This window comes from Centropristis striata, chromosome 9, assembly GCF_030273125.1.
Source record: "Centropristis striata isolate RG_2023a ecotype Rhode Island chromosome 9, C.striata_1.0, whole genome shotgun sequence".
Lineage (NCBI taxonomy): Eukaryota > Metazoa > Chordata > Actinopteri > Perciformes > Serranidae > Centropristis > Centropristis striata.
In genome coordinates, this window is record NC_081525.1 from 35,604,009 (window position 1) to 35,630,228 (window position 26,220).

At 39.3% G+C, this 26,220-nt stretch overlaps 1 protein-coding gene across 1 annotated transcript; it reads right to left on the bottom strand.

Moving 5' to 3' along the window:
* Positions 1-628: 628 nt before the first annotated feature.
* plpp2b (phospholipid phosphatase 2b) lies at positions 629-25,402 on the bottom strand. Its single transcript, XM_059341650.1, has 6 exons — positions 24,959-25,402; positions 9,689-9,840; positions 8,316-8,578; positions 7,449-7,506; positions 4,802-4,978; positions 629-3,275 (listed from the first exon to the last, which is right to left on the bottom strand). The coding sequence occupies exons 1-6, from the start codon at positions 25,017-25,019 to the stop codon at positions 3,117-3,119; spliced, it is 870 nt and encodes a 289-aa protein (XP_059197633.1). The 5' UTR covers positions 25,020-25,402; the 3' UTR covers positions 629-3,116.
* Positions 25,403-26,220: the final 818 nt, after the last annotated feature.

Consider the following 26,220-nt stretch of genomic DNA (forward strand, 5'->3'; position numbering starts at 1 on the left):
GTGGTCTGTCTGATGTGTTGTCAGTCCTCCAGGGGTCTGTATGCTGTACATGAACTGTACAGGAGACCTCATTCACAAATTAACCTCATCTATCAACACAGGAAGGGGAAAAGGAACACAGATGAATCTTTGAAGTGGCTACGGAGCAGTGTTACTAGCTTCAAAAACACAGTTGGAAATGTAACCCTTTATCATTACAACAGCCCTTTAAAAGCCCTGCCAAGGCATCTGGCTTATGTTTGAACCTGGAATTGGATCCGTTTGTGTGGCAACTCCTACAGCCACCAGTCTGAGAAGGCCAAAGCACACTGTACTGTTCAGGTGAAATTAAAACGCACCTACATGTGAAATAAAAACATTCCAGCATATATATACATCCTTCACGCAACATGAAACATGTCTCATAGCATTAGTATATACAGTATTTGTGGCTCATAGTGGCAAGCAGGGGTGATTGCACAAAAACCTTAACAGCGCTGGCATTTCCAACCTTGTAAGAGTAAATAAAAAACTTCTTGTATTTGAAATAAATTAAACACCATTTTCAAAATGGTTGTCTTATCCTTCTTTGATTATAGAATCTGAAAAAATAAAAACACAATAATAGAAAAAAAAGACAAGATTGGCCAAATTGCTTGATATCTGATTGGCAATATAGTAGTGGTATGACACAAACTCCAACAGAAATTAAAGCCATCTGCATCAATGGTTTCTACCTCTGCAGTCCATTTCACACAGGGGAAACCTAAATCATATTCACAAACTCCACAATTAAATTTGTACATTTTTAAAAAGCATCGCCACTGTTGAGTCTGGACATAAAAATCTGCCCTTAAAGGGATAGATCGGATTTTTTAAGTGGGATTGCATGAGATATTCAGTGTATTATCTACAGTAGATTGAGTTCGGCATCCCAAGTTTGGAGAAAGTACAAAGTAATGTACTGCTGTGGTTGGGAGCTGCAACAAAACATATTATAGCCACCTAAAAAAAAAAGAGTCAATATCAGTTTAAATGTATACTATATGTAGAATATTTTCAACGCTTCAGACTTAAGTTTACACAGGGGGAACTAAAGTGCTCATTAACGCTCTATTCAAAACCACCAGACTCCATTGACAAAAAAGTTATATTACCTCACAGAAGACACAAGTTTCTTGTTTACTGTTCCTCGATTGGGCATTTCATTAGTGTTATTGTGTGACTTGAATCTGAATCTTATCTTACCCTTTACAGTCACACAATAACCCAAACAAACTAACTGATTTAGGCAGCAATAGACCACCAACTCCTGTGTTGTGCGAGGTAAAGGTAAGGTTTTTGTCAATGGAGTCTGATGGCTTTGACGAGAAGCATAGAACTGCTAAATGTAGAAGTAACGCAGTGAAATATAGTGTACACATAAACGAATATTGTTTTTTTAGGTGGCTAAAACATATTTAGCAGCTGCTCCCATCCTTATCAGTGCATTGCTTTGCTTCTGTGTTGGTTGTCATCTACTGAAGGACATACACTGACTGTAGTATCTCAAACAACCACTTCAATAAACTCAAACTCCCCCTTTAAAATGCAGCATATGTCCTTACCTTAATAAGGATTCAGACCAATTGGCACTGACAAGATGATGACTTATCCCGACACACACTGGCAGTGACAGAGCATGACACTAAGAATAAACGCTAAGAACTGAAATCGTGCAAGTGAATCAGAGCGGACCGATGTAGTGTGAGTCATCAGGCACGACAAGCCAGTATAGTCACTTTGACAACAATATAATGTTTTTCAGAGTATATACCCAGACCTGTTTGTGCGGCAGTTAGGAGAGCTGGCAGTAACATATCGTTAGCTAATTTCAGAGGAGCCTCTGAACCATTAAGTTCAATATAAATCTCCTTTCAAAGCAGCTTCGAGGAGGCCAGCAGCAAACATTTTGCCAATAGGATGACATGATATAGGGAGAAAATGAGCTCATCTACTGTGAACTAGATGCCACTTCAATTTTCTGTTATGATTTGAAATACTCTTCTAGTGTGTAGCCAGATTAAGGTGCACTAAAAAGAAGCTAATCAACAAACTGTGCCTTCACCTACACGTATAAAACATTTTTGGTTATTTCCTTTATCACTTTCAACACATTTGGTGCTCTACATACAGAAATAAAAACATACTAAAATCATTAAAGCTACATTAAGCGATATATTTGATATTAACGTAAAATCAAAGAACTCCTCGTCAGTTGCCATTACTGTGTCCCGCTGAGGATCAACACCCGGCTCTTTCCATTCAACATTTCTGCAGTTCTCAGGCTCCTGTAGTTAAAAACAATCTATATAAGAGAAACCCAACCCTCTCACTGACCCATCGTATAAAACTGTGTGAAACTTTTTGTCTACAAACACAGCCTGAGAAACAGACTGTACGCTCACTCAACAGTATGCCTAATAAACAAGTCACAAATAAAGAAAGTATTAAGCCAAAGAGAACATTTTCTCAGGAGGTGGTGGCATAAAGGCGTGTGAACATCAGACTTACATTTGTCCGTTGGCAGGAAGAAACTCTCATTGGGCTGCCTATATTCTTTGTGTTACTTGCCACATACACTCAGTAAGGCAATAGTATGTCATGGCTTTGGAGTCATTCGCTTAATGCAGCTTTAAGCACATACGCTTCAACATCAACAATGATGTCTTAAAAACAACTTGCTCCTTTCTCTCTTACATGAGAAAAGGAGGTCATCATGGTGTCTTTGAGAGGGGACTCAGGCACCTGGCGAGGGGATGCAGCCCCCTCAGTCAGTCCAGTGGTTGGGGAGTAGGAGGGGTGTGAGTGGTTGACACAGAGGGGGTGATTAGGGGCTTGGAGGCTGCAAGCTACAGACCTGATCCCTAGCTTTGCTCCTTTCAAACAGACATTTCAAAATCTAAAATTTAACACACTCATAGGACTTCTCACATGGCATCAACAGGCAGCCTACAGCGCCAGGACCGGAGATGAGCCGGGTTATTCCCTGGACTGAGTACTGCTGACGATCAAGGTTGAAGCCCCAGAGTTGGACCCCATCACACAGGTTTGGGGTCTGCAGGCTGCAGCCTCGGTTCCCTAAGCATCAGCCCCTGTCACACAGAACCTGGAGTGTGGTGATAGTTGTAATGGTTGCCGTGCTCGGAGTCTACAATCTGCAGGCTGGGTTTCCTCTCTGGCTCTTCATTTTCAGCCGTGTCTGGCCTTGTGCAACGCGGAGGACGCTTCTTAAAGAAGTCTGACACATAGCGCACCTGTAGAGGAGGAGAGGGGAGGGGAGAGAAAAGGAGAGGAGAGGATGTAAGCTTTGGTCACTTAGGGAATATTTTTCCCACAGAGATCGGAATATAAGCATGCTAGGGATATAGAGGAGGTAAGGGCTGGGCTGGAAACTGTGATGACATGTGTCTGGACAGGTCTGTGCACAGCTGTTAAGTGACACACATCTGAGAGGAACACACAGAGAGCAGGCACAAACCCTGAAGGCCATAAAACGCTATGCCCAGGAGGGTCTCTAATTGCGTACAACACTGTGAAGGCCAAAAGTGCAGGCTCACTTCCCAATTAATCATACACCCATGCACACACGCACAAACACACACACTCTATTGCTGCACAATTTCCACGAGGCGGTGCTGACAGTGGCTCACTCAAAACAGGGAAGTGGCCAAACAATAAAGACGCCCAGCTGGATGAGGTGAGCAGAACGGACTTATTGCCTGAGAACCTGTCAGAGTGAGTGTGTGGGTTTGTATCAAGTCACACTTGTCAAATTTTTACTACCGGACTGAAATAAAGCTGAAATATGGATTCTTCAGCAGCTTTTCCGCTTCGAAGGGAGTATCACTATCAGTAAGATTTCCATTAAATGTCACTTTTATGATCTGGACCCACCCATGTTTGCTTTTCCTAAAACCAGAAACCACAAGATTGAGACTCAAAGTTAAGATGTCATCAAGTCTGAGGTTGGAGCTACTTCACAGAAAATTAAATGTTAAAAAAAATGTGCATGCATGATTTGCAGACAGTTTTTAAGCTGTGAGGTGATGATACAGGGCGGCTCGAATATAGCAGAAATCATGACAGATTACTTTGGTCAATAGTGAGATCACGATTACTTAACATGATTAATCACTGACTTTAGAAACATCATGCAGTTATCGAATTAGAAAAACTTGTTGTTTTTAAGAGTGGATTTTCTTGAACTTTAAATATAATTAAACTTAAAAACAAATTGAAAATAAATAAGTGATATATAAATGTGTGTGATATGTATATATATATATATATACATATATATATATATACATACATACATATATATATATATATATATATATATATATATATCAAAATAATAAATAAATACAAAATTATAAGATCAACTATTTTGTAACATTACACTTTGACAACTTACTGACAGCTACTTAACATATATTCAACATGCAAAATTAATTAAGAAATATAAATTAGACCAAAATAAATTGGATCAAATAAGTTGCAATCCTACAACCTACAACCGTTTTTTGAAGCCAAAATCGTTATTTAAATAAAATCAGATTAATCGCCCAGCCCTATGATGTCATGCTATTTTAAGTATAAAATCTACAACTTTCAGTAAGTTGCCAAAAACCGGCTTCCTCTCAAGGTTTGAGCAACTCAGTATTATGATACCAGACCATATCACAAGTTATGACCGTCTGGAAATATCATGTGGGAATTAAACTTAAATTAAACTTGGCAGTGTTTGCCCTTGAGAGAAGTTGTCGTGGAGACTCACAATGAGCACGGCAACGAGCGCTCCCTGCAGCAGCCCCACCAGCACGTCGCTCCAGTGGTGCTTGTAATCAGACACTCGGGTGTAACCAACATACACCGCAAAGGCCACCAGGAAGAACTGGATGGTGGGCCGAAGAAGCCTGGCCCACTTGGCCACCAGTCTCGCCTGCACGTAGAGCTGAAAAGAAGAAGAAGAAGAAAAGAGAAGTGGAAGAGACTGTCAACTCATTCACTGATTAATCATTCCTGTCTCTTAACTTTTTAACCCTTTGATGCACAACATGGGTCTAAAGTGACCCGACTGAGTTTTTATTTTTCTATATCTTTGCAATAAATTAATTTCATCATTTAATATTCCAGGTTTTCCTAAATCAACTTGTTTTTGATCATCAAAAATCCAAATTTTTTGTTTTCATTTCTTACTTTTTGAATAAAAACCCTTTCTGTATCACTACGCTTCTCATGCACAACATGGGTCAAAAACTTCATTATGGGGTATTGTGTGTATAATTTTAAGGAAAAATGAATTTAATCAATTTTGGAATAAGGCTGAAACATAACAAAATGTGGAAGCGCTGTGAATACCTTCCAGATGCACTGTATGTGTGACAAAATGATACATAAACATGTTAAATATATTAAATATATGAGTGTGGAAAGTAACTATTTGAAACAAATTACTATTATTATAGTATTAGGTCATTTAATTTGAAATCAACTTTGGATGAATGAGTCATTTTTGACCCATGTTGTGTATTAGAAGGGTTGTCCATATGTTGTGCATCAAAGGGTTAATACAGCTTCATTTGTCTTCATATTATGTACTTTAATACTGTTTGGGCAGCCACATGTCCAATTTCAAGATTTTCCTCATCTTACAGGAAATTTATATTAATTCTGGCAAAAGATACGACTCATCTGCTCCTCTTTTCTGAAAGGATGATCTTCTATCAAATCTTCTATCAATATCTTTGTTTGCTTTCATTTAAAAAAAAAATGTTTAAGTATATGGATAATTATTAGGGGAGATATCTTCATAGGCCAGTGATCATCAACTGGCAGCCCCAAGCTTGAATGAAGCAGAATCATGTCCTAATGAATTCAGAAAACCTGGGGAGGAAAAAAATGTGTTCTGGTATTTAGCATATTTATAATGATGTTTCCCTTATCACAGTTTTTAACCATCACTCCTCAGTGAACTGTCTCCTTGGCGGAAGTCTGAGAGCATTTTCTAGTTAATTATCCCATGTTTTTTAGGAGTCTGTTGACACTGATATAAGCCAAATAAAAATAGCATGAATTTGGTGAAAATATCAAACATTGATAGGCTAACTAGGGATAAGTACACAGTGTCTGCTTAGAAACAGTCTGGATCTTGGACAAATGTAGTTAATGACCCCCGTCACAGGACCATTTGGCTCCTAACCTCTCCTGCACAGTGTTTCAACTTTTCCTCTAATTCTTTTATATACCTATATATGTGCAAATAAACTAAAAACTGCTGTTACATTAAAAAAAAAAGACGCCATAAGTGGTTTTGGTCTTCAAAAAGGTTTTCACACCATAAAAAAGTTAGGGTAATGACCAGTAAATGGTTTCTGGACCAACATCTCCAGGATTTGCGCTGCCATAACGTTATATAAATGTAATATAATGTAACATGCTGACAAAGCAGTGAAGTAATGCAGCACAGTCACATTTCTGTTTTGCATGTCTTCTCTGTATTTGCTTATAAAGATAGCCCTGTTGTGCTGTAAGGTTTCAGGGAAGATGGTATCTCACTCCAAAGACCAAAAAAAGTCAATGTATTTGGAAACTGTGTCTCTGTAATGCACAAACAGTGGTTGGTATGCCTCAAATTGGATTTAACTGTAAAAAGGTGTTGAGTACGAAACTAATTTATGTCCACTGTGGACTGAAACCCCTTTTTCACTGGAAAACAGCAGACGCCAAAAAATTATGAACCTGGCAACAGTACAGACTTCTCTGGGCTTCTGCTGGGCTGCCACTGAAGGTGCAAAAATTGGCATCACACGACAGTCGGCCCTGTCACGCAGCCACTCTGCACCGAACGCTGCAGGACACAGGCTGGATATCACAGCTCGGCTCTATTTGTTTGCAGCTTTTACTTGGCAAAAACAGAGAAGCACTGACAGGAACGGACACCAGCTCGAGACATTCTGTCTTTGCTTTTTTCAGATGTTCTCTAAACTGAACAATGTTGCTTTGGTTGGCCCTTTAAGGATTGCTGTCTAGCAGTGGTGCCTGGCTTTTAACACAAAGAGATGACGCCAAGGGTAATGAACTGGATAGGCCTGGAAGACAGAACACAGCACATGCTTTGCCTTCATCATTGCTGGGAAAAAAGGCAGCAGAGGCCTCCAGATCATTTCTCTGTGTCCACATTCTTCCCCTGAACTCTTGCCTTGTCCTTTTACAGGCACAAACCCCCTTTATAAGCTTTGCCTCCATCTCAACAAATCAGCCCTCGAGTGTTGATTCAAATGCCTGTAACGCCTGATTCACACCGAGATATCTGCATGGAGATCACATGGAGGCGATTGCATGTTTACAGTACATAGAGAAGTGTATTTACACTGTGTTTTAAGACTTTTAGTCATGGATTGAGGCTCACATGCAGTACTTACCGCAAGGAAGAGCATGCAGTACATTCCAAAAGAGGAGTGACCGGAGTAGAAGGACAATCTGGAGAAGAGAAAGAATAACATCTAATGCGTCACAAAAGATACACTGTGGAATCCTGTTGTCCTCAATATCATATAACATCATGAGACAAAGGGCCCCCGGGCATGCAAAAACTCCCAAAATGAGCCTATTTTTGTGTCTCTTTGTAATCATTTTGAGTCTCTCTTTGGTTGCTTTGCCCCTTCTCATAGTTTTTGCAAGTCATTTTGTGTGTCTTTGTGACTGTTTTTAATCTCTTAATAGTATTTTGTGTGCATTTGCATGTGAAGACCAGGAGGGCTGATACTTAAAGCCTCTGGACCTGTGCTCTTTAGGCTTGTTCAGAAATCCAAAAAACAGTAGGTGATAATTAGTGTTAAAGGGTATTAAACCCATTTATTGCAAAGACTATATTAAGTATGACAAGAAAAAAAATGCCACAACATTTGTTTGTTTGTTTCAAATCACATTAAAAACACTAACAATCAATAGCAAAAGTCAGGGTTATTTAAAAAGAGGAAAACCACTAGCAATGTTTTCTATGTGAAACAGTTTTACTGCATGTGTTCACATCTTTAACTTTTTTATTCATAGTTATTCAGTTCATATATACCAATACTTGAGTAGTCTTTGGGGACATGGGGCTACGTTTTTTTTCCTAAAAATATAATAAAAAATATGGAAAGATCAGTAGTCCCATGTCCCCAAGGTAAGATTTAGTATGATAAGAAAAAAAATCCAGAGAACACTTTGAGTTTCTTGGCACACATATTTTCGTCAGAATAATGACGCGAGTTTACTACTGTGATACTGAGATTAGCTCCTCCTACCTGGACTCTGTGACGTTCAGAATATGACCAGTGCAGTTGATGGTTGGCATGTATCCTGTGCAGACTTTAGGTTTACACACGGAGAGGAAGTTCGGCCTCGGGCGGCCGATGGTGAACTTGGCGAGGTCTGTGAGCGACTGACTCACAGATGCTCCAAACAAGAAGGTGCCCACTACCTTGTAGAGTGCAGCCACATACTGGTTGAAGTCTGAATTAGAGTAAACCCTCTTGCTGTAAACCAGATAAGCCTCCCCAACAGAGATCTGAGGGAAGAGGGAGAGCAGTGAAAATAGTTTTTTGGATGCAATTTTTTCCATTTTTCGCATCATTAGAATCAAATTACTTTTCCTCCTTACACCTCATTATCATTATTATTATTATTACATCATTACACAACACTTTTCCATATTCCCAAATTACGTAAGGGAGCATACAACACAGAAAGTTGCAACACATGTGCCTCATTAAAAAAAAAAGTTGCTCTGATATCCTTAGAGGCCAAAAGTATCCAGGTCAAAAAGCCAAAAAACCAAATATCAATTAATTTTCAGAATCCTAACCCTACAACTTATTTTTCTGTCCTAACTAAATACTGGGGATCTTTTTTTTCTTTTTGTTTTACAGTCTGGGATTTGTCTATGATTAGCAACAGTGATTGTGATCTGTTATTAATTTTTTATGCACGTAAAAAAATTAAATCTCACACATTCGCTACCTAAAACTTCCATAATATTGTATAGTTTTAACTAATTGATTTTCCACTTTCCCTAAGTTCAACCTTTTAACTAACATCAGTACTGATCACAACCACCAAATATTAATTTTCAAAATCTAAACTCATCAAATGCCAGTTTTATTTTTTCATGATGACACTGTTTCTTTTCAATGAAAAATAAACAAAATTAATTATTTTCTGTATACTAGACGCTTGTTTTTTTTTTTTTTTCCATGGTTGAAACCAGAAAAATAAAATGCATTTGCCCCACTTGGCAAAAATGAGAATAATGGCTCAATCATGTGGAAAACAGTTAAAACTACAGTTTTGAAGCCAGAACTGTAGTTTGAAAGCCAGACATAATATAATACAGTATTTTATGCTATAATGGCCATGGGATCAAAAATAATTGTTGTAATTGTTTTTAATGGGGACATTTTTGTCTTTGAGGGTCTGAGTGTCTGTATTTTGGCTACACAGTTAATTATAGAGTGATGCTGAACTTCCACTTGCATCAACACAGCCAAAATGATGAAAAGATAAAAAATGGAAAAAAGCAGAAAGCAAAAAGTGAGGCACAAGAATAAGAAATCCTTTCCATGATTTACTGAGGCGAGGTGTTATTAAGCTGAGGGGAGATTGATGAAGTAAAACTTACAATGACGACAGTGCAAGGGATGGTGACAGCTGCCAGCATGCCATGGGTGATGGTGTCCGGTTTTAGGGGGTACATGATGCTTTCATCGTCACAGTAAATCCCTCTTTCATACGGCTTGAAGACGATGGTCATTATGATGAAGGGCAGCGCCGCTGTAGCCAAAACAAAGCAGAACAACAACAGTTTGATGAGATGGGCTGGAGTATTCACCATATTTGGAGAAATGAGATGAATGCATTGGTCACTGCCAATATTATATCTGGGCAGACCAGACACAAGGTTGATCCAAGTTAACGGACATCCCTATTTGATCTAAAAACATTTTGGAATAACATGATTGTCCTGTTTTATGTAGCTTTTCAGACATGACATCATTTCTAGAAGCTGGGAAGTCAAAATGTTTCTCTAAGGATAGCAAAAGTGTTTTCTCTCTCCCTCTGGACCTTGACGTCTAAAATCATAATGATGAAAACAACCCACAAGGAGAAAAAAAACATTCAGTCTTTAAATGTCAGGGTAGAAATACGCAGCATGGAATTGCAAAAATAAACAGAGCGAAAAAAGTATTTATACACACAGGCATGTGGGCATATGTAAAAATCACACATCACACACATTCAACAGACACAAGAGTGTACACAAATGACTGCAGACACAACACACACAACTGCAGCTCTTTTGAATGATGTGGCTCTGTGCAAACATAAGACCAAATATAGCTGCTCAAGGCTCCTGAGTGCACCAATGATGTCCTTGAGATGTTCGGAAAACATCCATCTGAGAAATACCCTGTTTCTGTCTCTCATACACACTCACTTCAATGCATTTTGTAGATGTACAAAGAAACATTTTCTTTACAAAGTTGTATTAACAAAGTAATTCTTATGAATGCAGATTCTCTTTTTCTGTTCCTCTTTAAAGCCAAACTCCTTTTACATTGGTGGCGACTGAAGGAAGATAACCTATGACCGTTTTGATCATACTGAGGATATATAGTAGAAAAGGTGGATTAAAAACGTATAACTATTGGAATCTATTGTAACCAAGCTGTACCCTCCTCGTCTGAAAACTGAGGCCAGTGCGGAAGTCCCTTAAACCTGCATTCTTTCTAATGGCCAGCAGGGGGAAACTGCACTGGTTGCAAAAGAAAAAGTGATTATATTGAAGTCTATGAGAAAATTATCCTACTTCCCACTTGATTTCAGTAAACATTTTCCTAATGAGTTTATGCTCTTAATCGCTAGTTTGAAGTCTTCTTCAATGCAGCATGATGTTTATTTTGTAAAATGATATTCTCATTTAGATTAAAATAGACAATAAAGCAGGGTATGCTTAAGGTTGTGGCTACCTTGAATAGAAAGAACAGCCAATATGCTAGTAGCCCACAAAGCAATGGGTGACATATCAGTGGCCATGATTTCTTTTCCACAGTCTATGATTGTAAATGACAATTTTTACTACCCTATTATTTAACCTACACAGTGAGTCTTTCATACTTCAAAGATTTTAGTAGACATGTGAGAAAACCTTACTTGACAGACAGAAATGGCTACTTTATCACTTTAGTCAAAGTTTACTTGAAAAAGTAAAAAAATAATGTAATTAAATGATGATTCTGTTAGATTATGATGGCTATGTGTCTCTCTCTTTGTGTGTGAGGTTAATCCAGAGTTGCAGCCCTGCTGAGAAGTGTACCCTCCACCCTGATATCCAACTCCACTGTCCATAATATGCAGACAGACAGTCTTGGGGCCACTGTCTGTGGAAATGCCATACAGCCACATACTAAATGCAAGAAAAACAGCAGTGAAAAAACACTGCACATGCTTGAAAAGTGCTCTCACCAATAGTATTACGTTTCTGTGTAAATGAGCAGTGCACCCCTCCCATTCTTGCAAAAAAAATGTCTGCAGCTGACATAATTCCAGCAGGACTTCCAGCGAGACTGACTGATGAGAGACCAAGAGTCCACATGCTGAAGACTGAGACTGAAGGAAAATATACAACCGGACGGTGGATCAGGATTCAGCTGAGGTGAACACTCAGAGTTTACCTCCACCCTGAAAGGAATACGAAACGACAGCCGACTGTAAATGTATGAATACAGACAAAAAAAAGTTATGGCAAGCTTGAGCTGAAGGCTGAGCAGTTCAAAAAGATGTCAAAAAGGATTTACAACATGTTAGTTTGATACTTAAACTGTAGCTCATTCAGAGGACAAACATACACTGTTAAAAAAAGTTATTCTGCAGGAATTTACTGTATTATTTTACAAGGTTTTTCTCCTTTTTCTACTAAGTGCAAATGCCACAAATATGAACCATAAAATGAATGTTGAAATCTGTAAATAATATAATGGGACATTAAAGATTTATTTACAGTATTATTCAATTGATTAATGGTCTTAAATGTTTACAGGGAATAAAAAAAAATTCAAATAAAAAAATAAAAAATAAAAATAAGTTAAAGGGAATTCTATGTAAAAATGTTATATTACAACGTTAAATTCAATGTAAAAAATGTAAAAAAAAATTGCTATCCTACTAATATATTATTATATATTATATAAAAAACAGGTATTTACTGTATATGATTCATATTTTAAAGGAACTTTTTTTTTTAACAGTGTAGGTAGGCACACCATAACTCTCTGTAATAAACCACCTTTTTCTTACGAGGCAGAGAAATCCCCCTGATAAATACCAATTCACAACAACAACAATACACAATGACACCTGTACAATGACGCGTAGTGTTTCTCACTCGTATCTTACATCACACATATCCGAGGCGACATGAGATGAGAGCGGACATTGTTTAGTGACATGCCAACTGCACACATGTTCCTCACAGACTCCATACAGACAAAGAGGCTTGTTGGCTCAGTGAGGAAGGGCAGCGACAAAATGGAAGCTTTGTGTTGAGTGGAGAATAAACAAAAGCGCTCTATAGGACAAACACATCATGCACATTGACTCCTGGTAACCTGACCTTGGAAGAGTTCGGTTTAGACAAGCAAGAAAGGAAAAAACACAGATAGCCTCAATATTTCAACATAATACTTTTAAGTAAAAATACACCTGAGGTCTTTACCCCATCAAAATAAAACTTTATTGGCAGGTTTATTATGGCTGAAATGGAAAATTAACTAGAATCACACATGGAGAGCGCAGACATCTGCCAAAGCCAATGATGCATTCACTTGCTCCTCAGATGGTGCCATTTCCCCAAGTTTCCACAACTTTGGAACAACATGGATGCTGCCATGAAGATGTGTTGTATTTTATGCTAAGCTAAGCTAACTGATTGCTGGCCAAGTACAAACAAAATGAAACTAGTATCAATCCTGACACTGAATATTCTGCCAGAAAGTCCAAAAAAATGCAGAATACTGCTTCAACCCAAGCATGCTGCAAATCTAAATATTTAAAGGCATACTATGCAGGAATTGCTGCAACATTCAAACTAGTCCCCTCCCCCCTGGCTCAATGAAAGTGAGAGCTCTGAAATGTCCTGAACACAAGAGATAAGAGAAAATATGGACAGAGGGCTGGGTCTCTGCAGATACAGAGAGCAATAATGATTATAGATAGGGCTTATTTTTGCACATATGTACACTACTGGTCAAAAGTTTTAGAACACACCAACTTTTCCAGAATTGAATTGAAAATTATGCAGTTTAATGTCTCAGTGTACTCTGAAATGAATGCACATTTGCAACATTTAAAATTCTTTATGAGCATGATAGTGTTTTGAAAGTAAAAAAAAGATTCAAAATCACATTTTATGTTGGACTAAAGGACTAAAAAAAATACACAAAATGACCAAAAAAAGCCACAAAATGACTAAAAAAAGAAACAAAATGACTTACAAAGACATGAAAAGAATAAAAAAAAATGTACAAAATATCCCAAGACTCCATAGAGTTAAGTTGTTAACCCATTTCTTGTTCCCCGAAAAAGGCCTAGTTGTATAATTCTGAAATGTACATTATTTTTCAGTTTTGGTTAAGTTTACCTTTTTTTATTTACCTCTGGCAGTTCACCACTTACCTTTGTACCCTTTCCTGTTTACCTGTTCATGTGACTTGAACTGCTTGAATTTCAATAAAAAACTGGAAAAATTGGGGTGTTCTAAAACTTTTGACCGGTAGTGTAGTTTTTAAGGAAAATCCTGCATAGTAAACCTAGTTATATAGCAAAAATATTTTTTACACCTGTCCAATGCATCTCTTCCTCCTCCTCCTCCTCCTTTGTCTACACTCTGGTCTCTTTGTGAGCAGCAGCAGCTGGATGGCACCTGTCTTTACACAGTAACTTCCCACCGGCCGCCAACCACCAGACGCCTTCTGAATCCCTGTTTGCACATCTAGCAACCATGTCAGGATGTGGTGAACCATGTGAATGAAGTCTTATTCCACATTTTCCCTCTAAACACCAGCAAAATCCTGCGTGTGACAAACACAACACAATATGTGTTCTCTTGTATTTAACCAACATCCTGTCTCAGGCGCCTCGAGGGAGCACCCAGATATGGATTTACTGATGTGGCTTTCTTTCGGGTGGCAGCTTCTACATCTGTATCCTGCATCCTGCTTCCAGCTGTTACGAAACAGCAGAACGTCAAGAAACAACTGCTCTGGTTTCCACAGCATCATTGCTGACAAATGGTTGGACATTAAATAGAGTTTAATTACAGGAGTTATTATTGACGAGGCTCTGGGTTTTTAAAAATGTCTCATTAAATAAATATTTCCACATATATCCAGCATGGCATGCTTGAAGTTTACACAGCATGTCAGATATCTTATTTAAAAAGATAATAATATCAGGATACATTACCAGACATGAAAACAAATATTGTGAAATCTGTTTTCACTCCACATATTGCATAAGCAAATACCAACATTTTATGCATTTTGGAATGTTTGCATTCAGCACAACATTGTAAACTGGCTAGAACTGCAAATGAAAGACTGGTTTGACTGGATACTAACACATTTCGTAATTATATAACAGCAAGTTTTGAAGGTTTGTGTAAAATTGTTCCTGGACAAAGTCGGTGGGAATGTTTATTTACTTAAAAACAGCATGGTAAATGTCACGTTCAAAAGGCAGGAGGACATAATTGTTTCTATATTGGAGTCACATGGTATTGTAACTTCAAACTGTTTTATGAAGCTTTTAACACTTGCCAGAGCAGAGCCATTAATCACAGCCGAGCAAGAGAAAAATTAAGTGAAAAGCTTCAAAGAGCTGTGCCAGCAGCTAATGAAATATACCACCTTCTTCAATCCAGCACACTCACTAAATAGCTTTTGCATGTACATCAACAGCATAACGTTTGTGTGTATCCTTTGGATTTATCTGTTAAACCATATGCTAAAGGTTGTAATGAGTGTTTTTGCTCTTTTTCTAAATCCTCTTAAACAAACTTGGGTTTTTGCCACATATTTCATGCACTGAGTGAAGTCACGGCACCTGGCCTGAAATAACCCTCCCCTGGCTTGTAAAAAAAACTTGTGAATTTTTCATTTCTGTGTTCATAAATGAAGCACGAATTCCGCTGACACATGTCTCTAACTTGCTAGTCATTAATTAAAAGCTTGGATGAGAATAAAAGGGCTCAAATAAAATGATGTCAAGAGTCTGGACTGCTGTCATGGGCAGAACGAATGCTGCACCCTGAATGGGTCTTATGAGCCGCGCTTCTGCGGCTAATATCTCCAAGAAACAAACCAGCCACTCACTTGAAATGCAGACACACACATAGACAGCTCCTGGGCCAAAATAGACCCATCAGCAGACAAAATAGGTCTTAAGGATACCACCAGACAAGCCCACAACCCAAACTAACACTGCCCTAGAGCTCCCTCCACTTAAAGCACAAGTCTCTGGCTTTAAGATGGTGGGTTTGTCTGCTGAGAAAACACAAAGGGACATATACATGTGGAGAAGGTAGAGGAGATGGATGGGGGTTTGTCATGGGTCCCCCTGAAATCAGATTGGCTCCTCCCCCACTGCTGCCCCAACTATCAGAGTCAGAAGGTAACAGCAAGTACATACAGACACTAGAATCTCTGTACATAGTGGCTGTTCACATTTGTCGTTGGGACCACACTACAAAATGACAAAAAACTGAGACACAAAAAGACTTTCAAAGTGACCACAAGAAATGGAAACTTCACAAAGAGATGCAAAAAGACTACAAAGACATCCAAGGTGACCACAACTACACACAAAACAGCTACAAAGCAACACAAAGTGACTACAAAGAAAACGGAAAACAACTACAAAGAGACGCAAAGTGACCACAAAAAGATGCAAAACATCTACAAAGAAAAGTAAAACATCCACAAAGAGACGCAAAGTGACCACAAAAAGATGCAAAACATCTACAAAGAAAAGTAAAACATCCACAAAGAGATGCAAAGTTACCACAAAGGGACATGAAAGAACTAAAAAGCAACAGAATAAAAAAAAAAGTGACTATATAGACATGCAAAACAACTAAACTGCAAAAAGGGGCGTCTAAAAACAAGATAAAAACACTAAATCTGAGGGAAATTATCTTGCTGCATGGACAGATAATTTCACTTGACAGGATTTCTTAAAGTAAGATTTTTTAAAGCTACGCATGTTGAACACTTAAAAAAGAAAATAAATGAACTCTTAAAACAAGATCAATTATCTAACACTTCAAGTTTTTTTTTTTTATCTTAGTAAGAAACATAATTTGCAGTGTACAAAGAGAGTAAGAGTGGTCAATTTGAACAATTAATGTTTTGTTTACGATTGTTAAGAACCAGGGCTTTAAATGAGAGTCTTTCAAACTGGGTCCCAGTCTGCTCCCCCTGTTCAAAGGTTTTTAAGCCGCCCCTGGTAGGGGGGTTGGGTGGATGTACTTATTCAGGGTCCAGGAGAACCTTCTCTCTAGACACCTGCTTTAAGGTTGGAGGGAAGGAAACGCTGCCCGTTTGGAAAGTAGCCAGAAAGCTAATCTCCAGCTGCCAGTCAGAAATCTACTGCCTGAGCCCCTAATGGGAGCCTGTTTGAAGTCTCAGGATGCAGGCTCAGGCTTTCCTGTCTCAGATTAAGGAAGGCCCACTTTAGAGGCTTTGGTTCCATTCTAGGGGAGTTTAAGGCTTCTCATTTACCTGGCTGCTAAATTAGCATTCATCAGCGGTGGCACCTTTGTGTCTCCCCCTGCTGATGTGGGCATTAGTGCAACAGAAGGCTGAGTAAACGACAAAGAGCGTGTTAAGAGGGTCTGAAGGGCATGAACCAGTCAGAGGAAGAAAACGCTAGCATTAATTGATCGCACGGACAAACAAAGATGCCACTGTGAGAAGAGACTTGACCTCTTTCCGTCATTCCTTCCACCACTGCTGTTTCACATCCTCAATTATGGTTTTTTCTCTCTTTTTCAAAGTCATTCATTCTTCTCTCTGGAGCTCCATCTTTCTGTGTGTCATTCTCTTGATCGCAGCGTCCTCCCACACACTTCTCCTGCTGTTGTAAATATAGAGGCCTCAATGGGATGGTGCTTTATTTAGCCGGCAGATGTGCAATTACGAAGGCCCATTTGGACCACAATCGCACTCTGGGGCTGAGATTCGAGGCTTGTCATGTCCTCTCTCTGCCTCTCTCTCTGTTGTTTTTTTTTGTCTCTGACCTCTCTCACACTGAGGAAAAGTCGACGCCTGGATCATCTGGAAGTCGCCCCAGTGGTTTGAGAGTGCCTCACACCTACTTGCCCTGGTTTCTCTGACATAACCTGCTGCACCTGCAAAACCATGTGGACGGACAATTACTCTACTCAATTTGAAAAACATACAGTCTGGGTTTTCATTATGCATATTTTCATGCCGTGTAAAACCTGTGTGTGTGTGTGTGTGTGTGAGAGAGAGAGAGGGGTGTTCTCATGCCCTGGGGCTGCCCTGTTTGGTCTGAAAATTTCCTTCAGGGTCACAGCTGGAACATTTGCTCCTCCTAATTTCTTCCACTCTCATTTCTCTGCTTTCCAGCTCAAAGGCCACTCAGTGAGGTTCTGCATTCTGTATTTCTCTTCTCTGCCCAATCCATCTTTCCCATCTGTTGATAGCTCCTGTTTCCTCTCACATTTACACCATTCCTTCTTTATTTTTCACTCATCCCTCCCTCTGACTATGTCTCCGACTCTCATCCCCTCCCACTGTGGACGAGGACACAGAAAGGCTTCTTTTTTTTTTCTTTGAGCTGCAGTCAATGTTTCCACTTTTTTTCTTTCCTGCTTTCTTTTGTTTCCTCCCTCCTCAAATTCAAGCATGTGATAGCAAGAAACCTCTAACACCGAAGCTCTATCAACATGGGTGATGTTACAGACCTTTACAAGACGGCTCATGGCAACAAAGCAACAAAACCTCCCTCTTTCTGACTGTCTCACCCCAAGCTGGACTGACTAATGTGGAAGGTATGTGCTGAGCCTACAACCTCTGTCGGGGTTGGCCTCTGGAATTCTAATTCACAAGAGGAACGCCCAACTTCACCAGCCACACCAAATCCTGCTGCTGCTGCTGCTGCTGGCCATTCTTTATTTTTAATCCTGCTGTTTCGCTCCGTCCATCATTTACGCGTGCTTAGGTCCAAGCAGTGCAGAAGGAGACAGAGTGGCAGGCGAGGTCGTATGAGTGGTGGGAGGGCGGCTAAATCTGGCAATCAAAGAGTCTGGGTTTGGAGGGGATCACAGACCACACAGGTTTAAACCTCAACCATAAAACTCGGCAGGACCAGTTTAGGTGCAGAAATATCATGAATGGTGCGGAACTTCTTCAAAATGCTGCTGTGTCATCTGCATATCACAACTAAATATACAGTGATTCTTCGGTATAATTACAGTATTCAAATGGCACTATGTTTAGCTGTTGTCTGACACTAGTGACACGGTTACGTGTTTCTACAAATTAGCAGTGGTGAAGGAAGTATTCAGATACTTTACTGAAGGACAACGACTGCTACCACACTGGAAATGCTCTGGTAAAAGTTTAACTCCTGCACTGAAAATGTTACCTAAGTAAAATGATGTAAATTTAATCAGGAAAATGTACTTAAAGCAGATAAATGTCCTCTTTGTAACTGTAGTACTTCCTTTCCGTTTCATTTTGATTTATGTTCATTGTTTTGTATTTTAGGGCTGCACACTTAATCTAACTAACTGAACTAGTGCAGGGCTACATGGTGGTGTAGTGGTTAGCCAGTTAGCATGGTCGCCGGTTCGACTCCGGCGTGCGGCTCTTCTGTGTGGAGTTTGCATCCCCCCATATCAGCACGGGTTGTCTCGGAGTACTCCGGCTTCCTCCCACAGTCCAAAAACATGCACTTTGATTTAATTGGTGCCTCTAAATTGCCCGTAGGTGAGAGTGTGATTGTCTGTCTCTATGTGTCAGCCCTGTGATAGTCTGGCGATCTGTCCAGGGTGTCCCCGCCTCTCGCACAATGTCAGCTGGGATCGGCCCCAGCCCCCCGCGACCCGAGTGCAGATAAGCGGTTAAGGAAAATGAATGAATGAATGAACTAGTGCAGTATCCATATTGCCGGGGGTGCAGCATATGTCAATGGCAAAATCAGTATTTTACAAGATTGATTTTATTTGCCAATATCTGAGTTTGTCAAGTAACTAAAGCTGTAGTACAATAGTCTCCAAAAAGTATAAAGTAATTGAATGGAATTACTCAAATAAAGTACAAGTAATAAGTATAGTAGTTGAGTAAATGTACTTAGTTACATTCCACCACTGCAGATTCACCCGATCGGGACATTTTCACACCATTGATCAGGTGTTTGTCAGCACTTTTGTGTATGGGACAGTAGGAGCTGACTCTCCCTTCTAGTCGGTTATTATCAGCCCATTCATTGGCCGCTCGCTGTTTTGTTACATTTCACTTTCATCAAGTTTAGCCACTGAGAAAGGCAGCAGTTTTGTTCAGTTTAGGCTACAAAACTACTTCTCTATGGTTAGGGCGAGGGACTTCTCTGCATTCAAATGGGATTGGTCAGTACTACTCAAACAACAAACAGAAACCAGAATACCTCCAATACTAAAATCTTGTAGCACTGCCCTCAAATTCTGCATTTATATGGAAATATCTGTTCAAAGAGGTTATGTGTGTGTGGTTCGTGTGGTTATATATTTATTTTTCAAGAACAACCACCACAAAAGATCATCATCCACTTACAAAAGCTCCTCATCCACTTTAGAGGATGACCGATAAAAGACTTTACCAGAAATCCTCGCTCAATTGAGATCATTAGGGAAACAAACAATAAGGAGAAGAAGAGAAAAAAAGGCTCATATTTCTCAGAGAGACGTGCCTGTTTGTTAAAAGGGCTTCAGTTTCCATGACAGAGCTCTCCTGAGGAAAACAATTCCCATCAAACGTCTTCACTGCCTTTCACTGAGAACTCGGGGCGATTAGTCTTCCCAACACAACCGCATGAGAGGCCCGGCTCCCTGGAGACCCTGCCGCACGGAGATCCAGGGAGGTCAAAGAACAGAGCACGGAGATATTTACATGTAGTCACAGTCTAATAAGATGAAAATAAAGTGAGGAAGGACACAGCCTCTCTTTGATAGCTTTACATCTGTGGGGCTCTGGGAGCAAACTCCATTGTATCAAGCCATGAATCAGTTGATAATAAGATGATAATACAAATTTGAATAACTTCACTATATGTGTGACTTCACATTCCACACAAAGTATGAAGTACTGTTACAATTATTATTACCAGAAAATTACTAAGTACATTTACTCAAGTACTGTACTTAAGTACATTTTTGAGGTACTTGTACTCAAGTATTTCTATTTTATGCAACTTTATACTTCTACTACACTACATTTGAGGTGAATATTATACTTTCAACTCCACTACATTTAGCTGACAGCTTTAGTTACTTTTCAGGTCGAGATTAACATAAAAAACATTATCAAGTTAAAGGGATTACACAACATTTTTTAAAAAATTAAACCTGATAACAGTATATTTATTAGTTAAAATGTGCCCTATCTTTCCAAAATAAATGCTGCTTACATAAACACATCATTAATAATCCGATAATATATTTGGAATATAAATAAAAATCTGATTGGGTCAAATCTGCATAACGAGTACTTTTACTTTTGATACTTTAAGTTCATTTTGATGCTGATACTTTTGTACTTTTACTGAAGTAAGTTTTCAATGCAGTACTTTTACTTGAAGTGGAGCAATTTTCGCAGTGTGGTATTGGTTATTTTACTTAAGAAAGGGATCCTAATACTTTTTCCACCACTGATGCAACGTCATCTCTAGCACAGTTGTGTATTGAAAATAACAAAAGAATCAAAAGAATGTCATAAACTCACACTGCTCCCTCTGCATACAGAAGACTGTGTGTGTGTGTGTGTGTGTGTGTGTGTGTGTGTGTGTGTGTGTGTGTGTGTGTGTGTGTAATAAGGCATAATAGACTTTTAACAAAACTGGTTTGTCACGACCTACTCTACAGCACAAAGCCTACACACGGAAAAAAGTAGTGTGTTGCACCAATGCCTTGCCTCGAGGCCATTTAGTCACACACAACTTACTTGACTTACTTGACTATTTAGCACATTACTCATAACACACAGCACATTGCCACACACAGCATGTTGCCACTCACAGCGCCTACAGAAGGCCCCCGGGTCAGGCAGCTCCTCCTCCAACCTACACCTGCACCTACGACTGTGAGCTGTGGGAAGGGAGAGGTTAAACCTCGGCCTTTCCTCTCTGTGCTCGGAGCCAACACCCACCGTCTATTTGTGCTGAGTGTAGTCTTACACAGACACAGGAGGAGAGAGGAAGGGAGGGATACACTGAAGAAAGAATGGAGAAAAACGAGGGAGGCCAGGGGCTTAAAATGAACAACAAACTCAACTCAAGGCAGACTGAAAACATCTCAGTGTCCCTAATGATGCGTCAGACAGGTTTCTTAGCTATGAACTAGACACATGTGCAGTCAAATGGAGTTGTGGTTGAGTTTGCATGTAAGGAATCTTCAAAATTACTCAACTAGTCATAGTGTTTATAATTACAAGAACACAGAGAGAGGAACATCCATAACAACAGTTGTTAGTTTGACCTGGGCAGGGCAGGGTGTGAGTGACAGCGAGCATGCCAAAGAAATGGCTTTGAGATTGAAACGGCAGCTTTTATTTGGGCTTTAAATTTCATAACAAGAGATTATTGGCAAGAGAGAGATACATGCACGCTGCATAAGTAACACGAGAATAATACTAAGTGCCCTATCTTACACTCAGCACTTCTATTGCTAGATTCAGACACAGTTTTCGCACTTAATGCCCATGTTGTGTAAGTAACAAATGCACTTGCATCCATGGCATGCATGTCTGACTTAAAATGAGGTGTGGTCAGGCACATTGTTAATGCATTATCTTAAGACAGCAGAAAGGAAGCAACAAAAATCGGGTCCAAAGTCAATGGTGCAGTATTTTCCTGCTTAAAGATGCATTATTCAGATAGTAAGATGCACCTGCACAAGGAGGTTCAAAATGTATGCACACTCTGCTTTTAACACACACAGGGACACACAGTAGTAATCTTCCTCCTCAATTAAATGATTATAAGTGCATTAACTCATATGCACTCTAATGGAGTTGTTTATGAGACAGAGGATTGGGAGACACTGGAGAGAGAAAACCACACACTTCAAATCCACCATGTAGATAGCAATGCTCCAGAAGCAGGTGTAGCTGGCTTTTAAAGGGAACGGGAGATGACAGACCGGTTGTTTTATTCTTGTAATGTTCAAAAAAAAATTCTGATTAAGTTAGAGATCAAATGCAACCCCTTTGCACCCATCTTATATGCTGTTTTACAAGCAAAAGTGGAGTTGGAGACGCCCTATACACTTGCACCATGCACGATACATCACTGAAATAGGGGCACTAGAGTCAGAGGTGAATGCGGAGAAAATTTCTTGAATTTTTACATAAGTCATGCAAATAGTCCTTGAAACCCAACTGAAAACTCTGTTTCCATATAGGCTAATGGTTAGCATAATTACAAGCTGTGCCATGTTGTTATTACATGGCCGGGGCAACCTCACATAAGCTTGGGGTTGACTTGATTATTATTTGGGTGGCTGACGTGGGTGGCACAGGGGAAGGGAGAGGCAAAAAGGGTGGGATGCAGCTATCCAGACCTGACCGACCAACCCAAGCCAGACGTTAATCCCAGACTTGTGACAGCGAAATGGCAAGGCTTATCAAGTTCAGCAGTCTGTGGATGTTCCCACAGACGGGAAAAACACCCCTAAGCTCTCTGAAAATCCAGGGGGGCGCTGAAACTGCACAGCAGAGCAGATCCGCACATGCATGAGCCATCCTCCTTTTCTGCATTCTGCCTCCAACTTCCACCACTATCACCAACACAGACACAACAGGGGATGAGCACGCCGCCAAACACCAGACCATTACGCAACACGCGTCTGTCAACGGCTTGTGGCATTAATACAGAAAACCAAAGTCCCACCACAGTGGTACATTCCACATACACACAAAATCTCTGAGGCTGAAATCTGCTTTTTCTGAGGCTGCTGGTCAGGATGCCTCACTTCTGTTGGTTTTTGGGATGTCCATTTTTATCAGAAGCTTATTATTATTATTATTAGTATTAATAATAATAATAATAGAATAAAGGATGACCACAGGTGTCATATATATATATATAAGGTATTCTGATTTAAAATGTGTTACTGAATCTATCTTTAAATTATACTTTTCAAGATTGTTTCATGTTTTACTATAAACGCTTTTTTATTTTCAATATTTACTGATGGATTCATGTACAAATTAGTAAATTATTTTAATAATCCTTATTTTTATTTCCCCATTTAAATTTTTAAAAATACCTAGTAATTTATCTCTATATTTATGGGTTCAAAAATTATTCCTTATTCCTGTTTTACTGTGTGATGAGACATCAGTTAATGGAAGGCTTTTTAACCACTGATATGACACCTGTAGTCCTCCATACATCATCTCCAGTTTTATTAACTGAAGATTGACTGCGAGACACAAATGCTGACAACTCGATCTGCAACAATTAGTCATTAGTCACTAATGATTCACTATTTTGATCACCGATTAATCATTTAGTCATTTTTTCATGCAAAAATTACAGCAAATGCTGTTTTGTGCCTGTAAAATATGGAGATTTCCTGCTTTTTATATGTTTTATGCCATAATAAACTAACTATTTTCTTTAAAAAAAATACATTTAAAGACATCATCTTGGACTTGGAGAAACGGGCATGGACATATTTCAGTATTTTCTGACATTACATAGAGCAAACGAACATCAATTCATCTAGAAAATAACCTGCAGATTAAACGATAAAGAAAATAATCATTAATTGCAGCCCTTTTGACAATTCTAACCACAACAAATTATTATGTGTTGATTGCCCAGAGGGAGGAGGAGACAAAGCATGTACAGTAATGATGTGATCTAGTTACTACAGCAATGGAAAACAACGAGCTACCCCTTTGGGAAAACTGAAGCTAAATGCAGAACAAAAGTCAGTGGAGCAACATGGAAGTAAGATCTTGAGAAATGCACTGTATGTGGGAAGTGGGGGAATTCTTGAGAAGATTCCTGGCAGACAAAATATTGAAGAAAATGAGGAATAAGCAGGGCACACACGCATATCAAATTTCCATAAACAAACATTGAGCTTCCTGAAACTCTGTAAAGTCCTGCAAATTTTTTAGTGAGCAGTTTGCAGCATGCAGCAAGCCAGTGAGGAGAATGAGAGTGTTATTTCCTCTTGTGTTTCACCACGGAGTTAATAAGTGTCACATTTCAGCCTGGACAGTATTAGAGTTGGGATGTGCATAAACAAACTGGATGACACACCGCTCATTTATAGAGCTGGAAGCAGGCATGGAAACACTGCTGCTTCATTTGCCTTTTAAAGACACACAGGATATAAAACAGCTCCTGTATTGTCCTGATGATGTCTCTTCTTATTATAAACACGTCCTTGTGTCATTTTTTGCGTAATAAATAAAAGAAGAATTCCTGAGTTTCTGTCATGGGTGCAAAACAAACAAACACAACGAGCTGCTGGGAAGAATCTGCTGTCAGCACACAGATATGATCTTCATGGTGACATTATTCCTGCTGACAACATTGAAATGCAATCCCAAGATAAAAGGAAGATTATGCTGACGAATAGTTTTTGAACATTACTTACCAACTACAACGCACAGCACGTCCACCACCACGTACAGCTTCTTCTTCCTCGGCTCCTTCATCTTCTTAACTTCAAAATCAACACCTTAAAGAGAGAGTAGCTACTTTTTGTCCATCGGCGCTCGCTCGCTTTGGAATAAAATGTACAGGCTATGCAAACAAGCTGATAACCTGCACTACGAGTTCTTCCGGGATCCTCTCCCCTACCTGTGCTGACATTGACAGCAAAGGTGTGGAACTTTCTTAAAACGACAGAGTGTCTAAAAATAAAAAAGTGGTTTCTCAGCAGACACGCGGCAGCACTGGAGTCTTGAGTCCTTTTGCGCGCATTACTGCTTTGGATACAAAAGGAGAACTGGAGAGATCCTCCGATTTCACAGCGCTGGAGGCGTCCGGACAATCCAGTATAAAGCCTTCGCTCCACACACACACACCACGCCACCACAGCACTGGTCCCTCCTCCTCACTTCCTCGTCTGGCTCCTCTTTGACTATCTGATCTTCGCCAGGCTCGCACTTTTTACGCACAGGCGTGCAAAGAGCAAGAGAAAGAACCCTCCCCGTGGTTTTGCTTGGTTTTCTTTTCCTTCTTTGCAAATTAACTTATGTCTTTTGACCAGAGGAGACTGTAAGGATCAGAGCAGGAGGAGGTGCCTGACACAAACTGTGCTGTGAGGTCAAAAATACTCCGGTTGAAAACAGAAAAAGAGGAAATTAAGTAATATCATTGCACCTGACCTCATTATCTGGACTTAATCAAGAGCATATAATCATGTGCCGTTAAAGCACAAAAAGGGACAGTTCATCCTAAAATCATCCCAAAAACATATTTTCTCTCTTACTTGTAGTGTTTTTTAATCAGTGGTGGAAGATGGATTCAGATCCCTTACTTAAGTAAAAGTACTAATACCGCACTGTGAAAATTACTCTACAAGTAAAAGTCCTGCATTCAAAACTTTCTTAAGTAAAAGTGCAAAAGTATCAGCATCAACATGTATTAAAGTAAAATAACTTGCCATGCAGAATGGACCCAATTGTTATTTTTATGTATTTATGAAAGCAGTTTTAATTTTCTCAAGGTAGAGCTCATTTAAACTACTTAATATACTCTTATGAGGTTTAATTAAAAACAAAAACATGTCTAACCACATTAGTTAGATTTTTTTTAATGTTAAATCTTGAACTGAAAAGTAACAAAAAGCAGTGGTGGAATGTAACTAACTACAGTTATTCTAGTACTGTACTTACATACAATTCTGAGTTA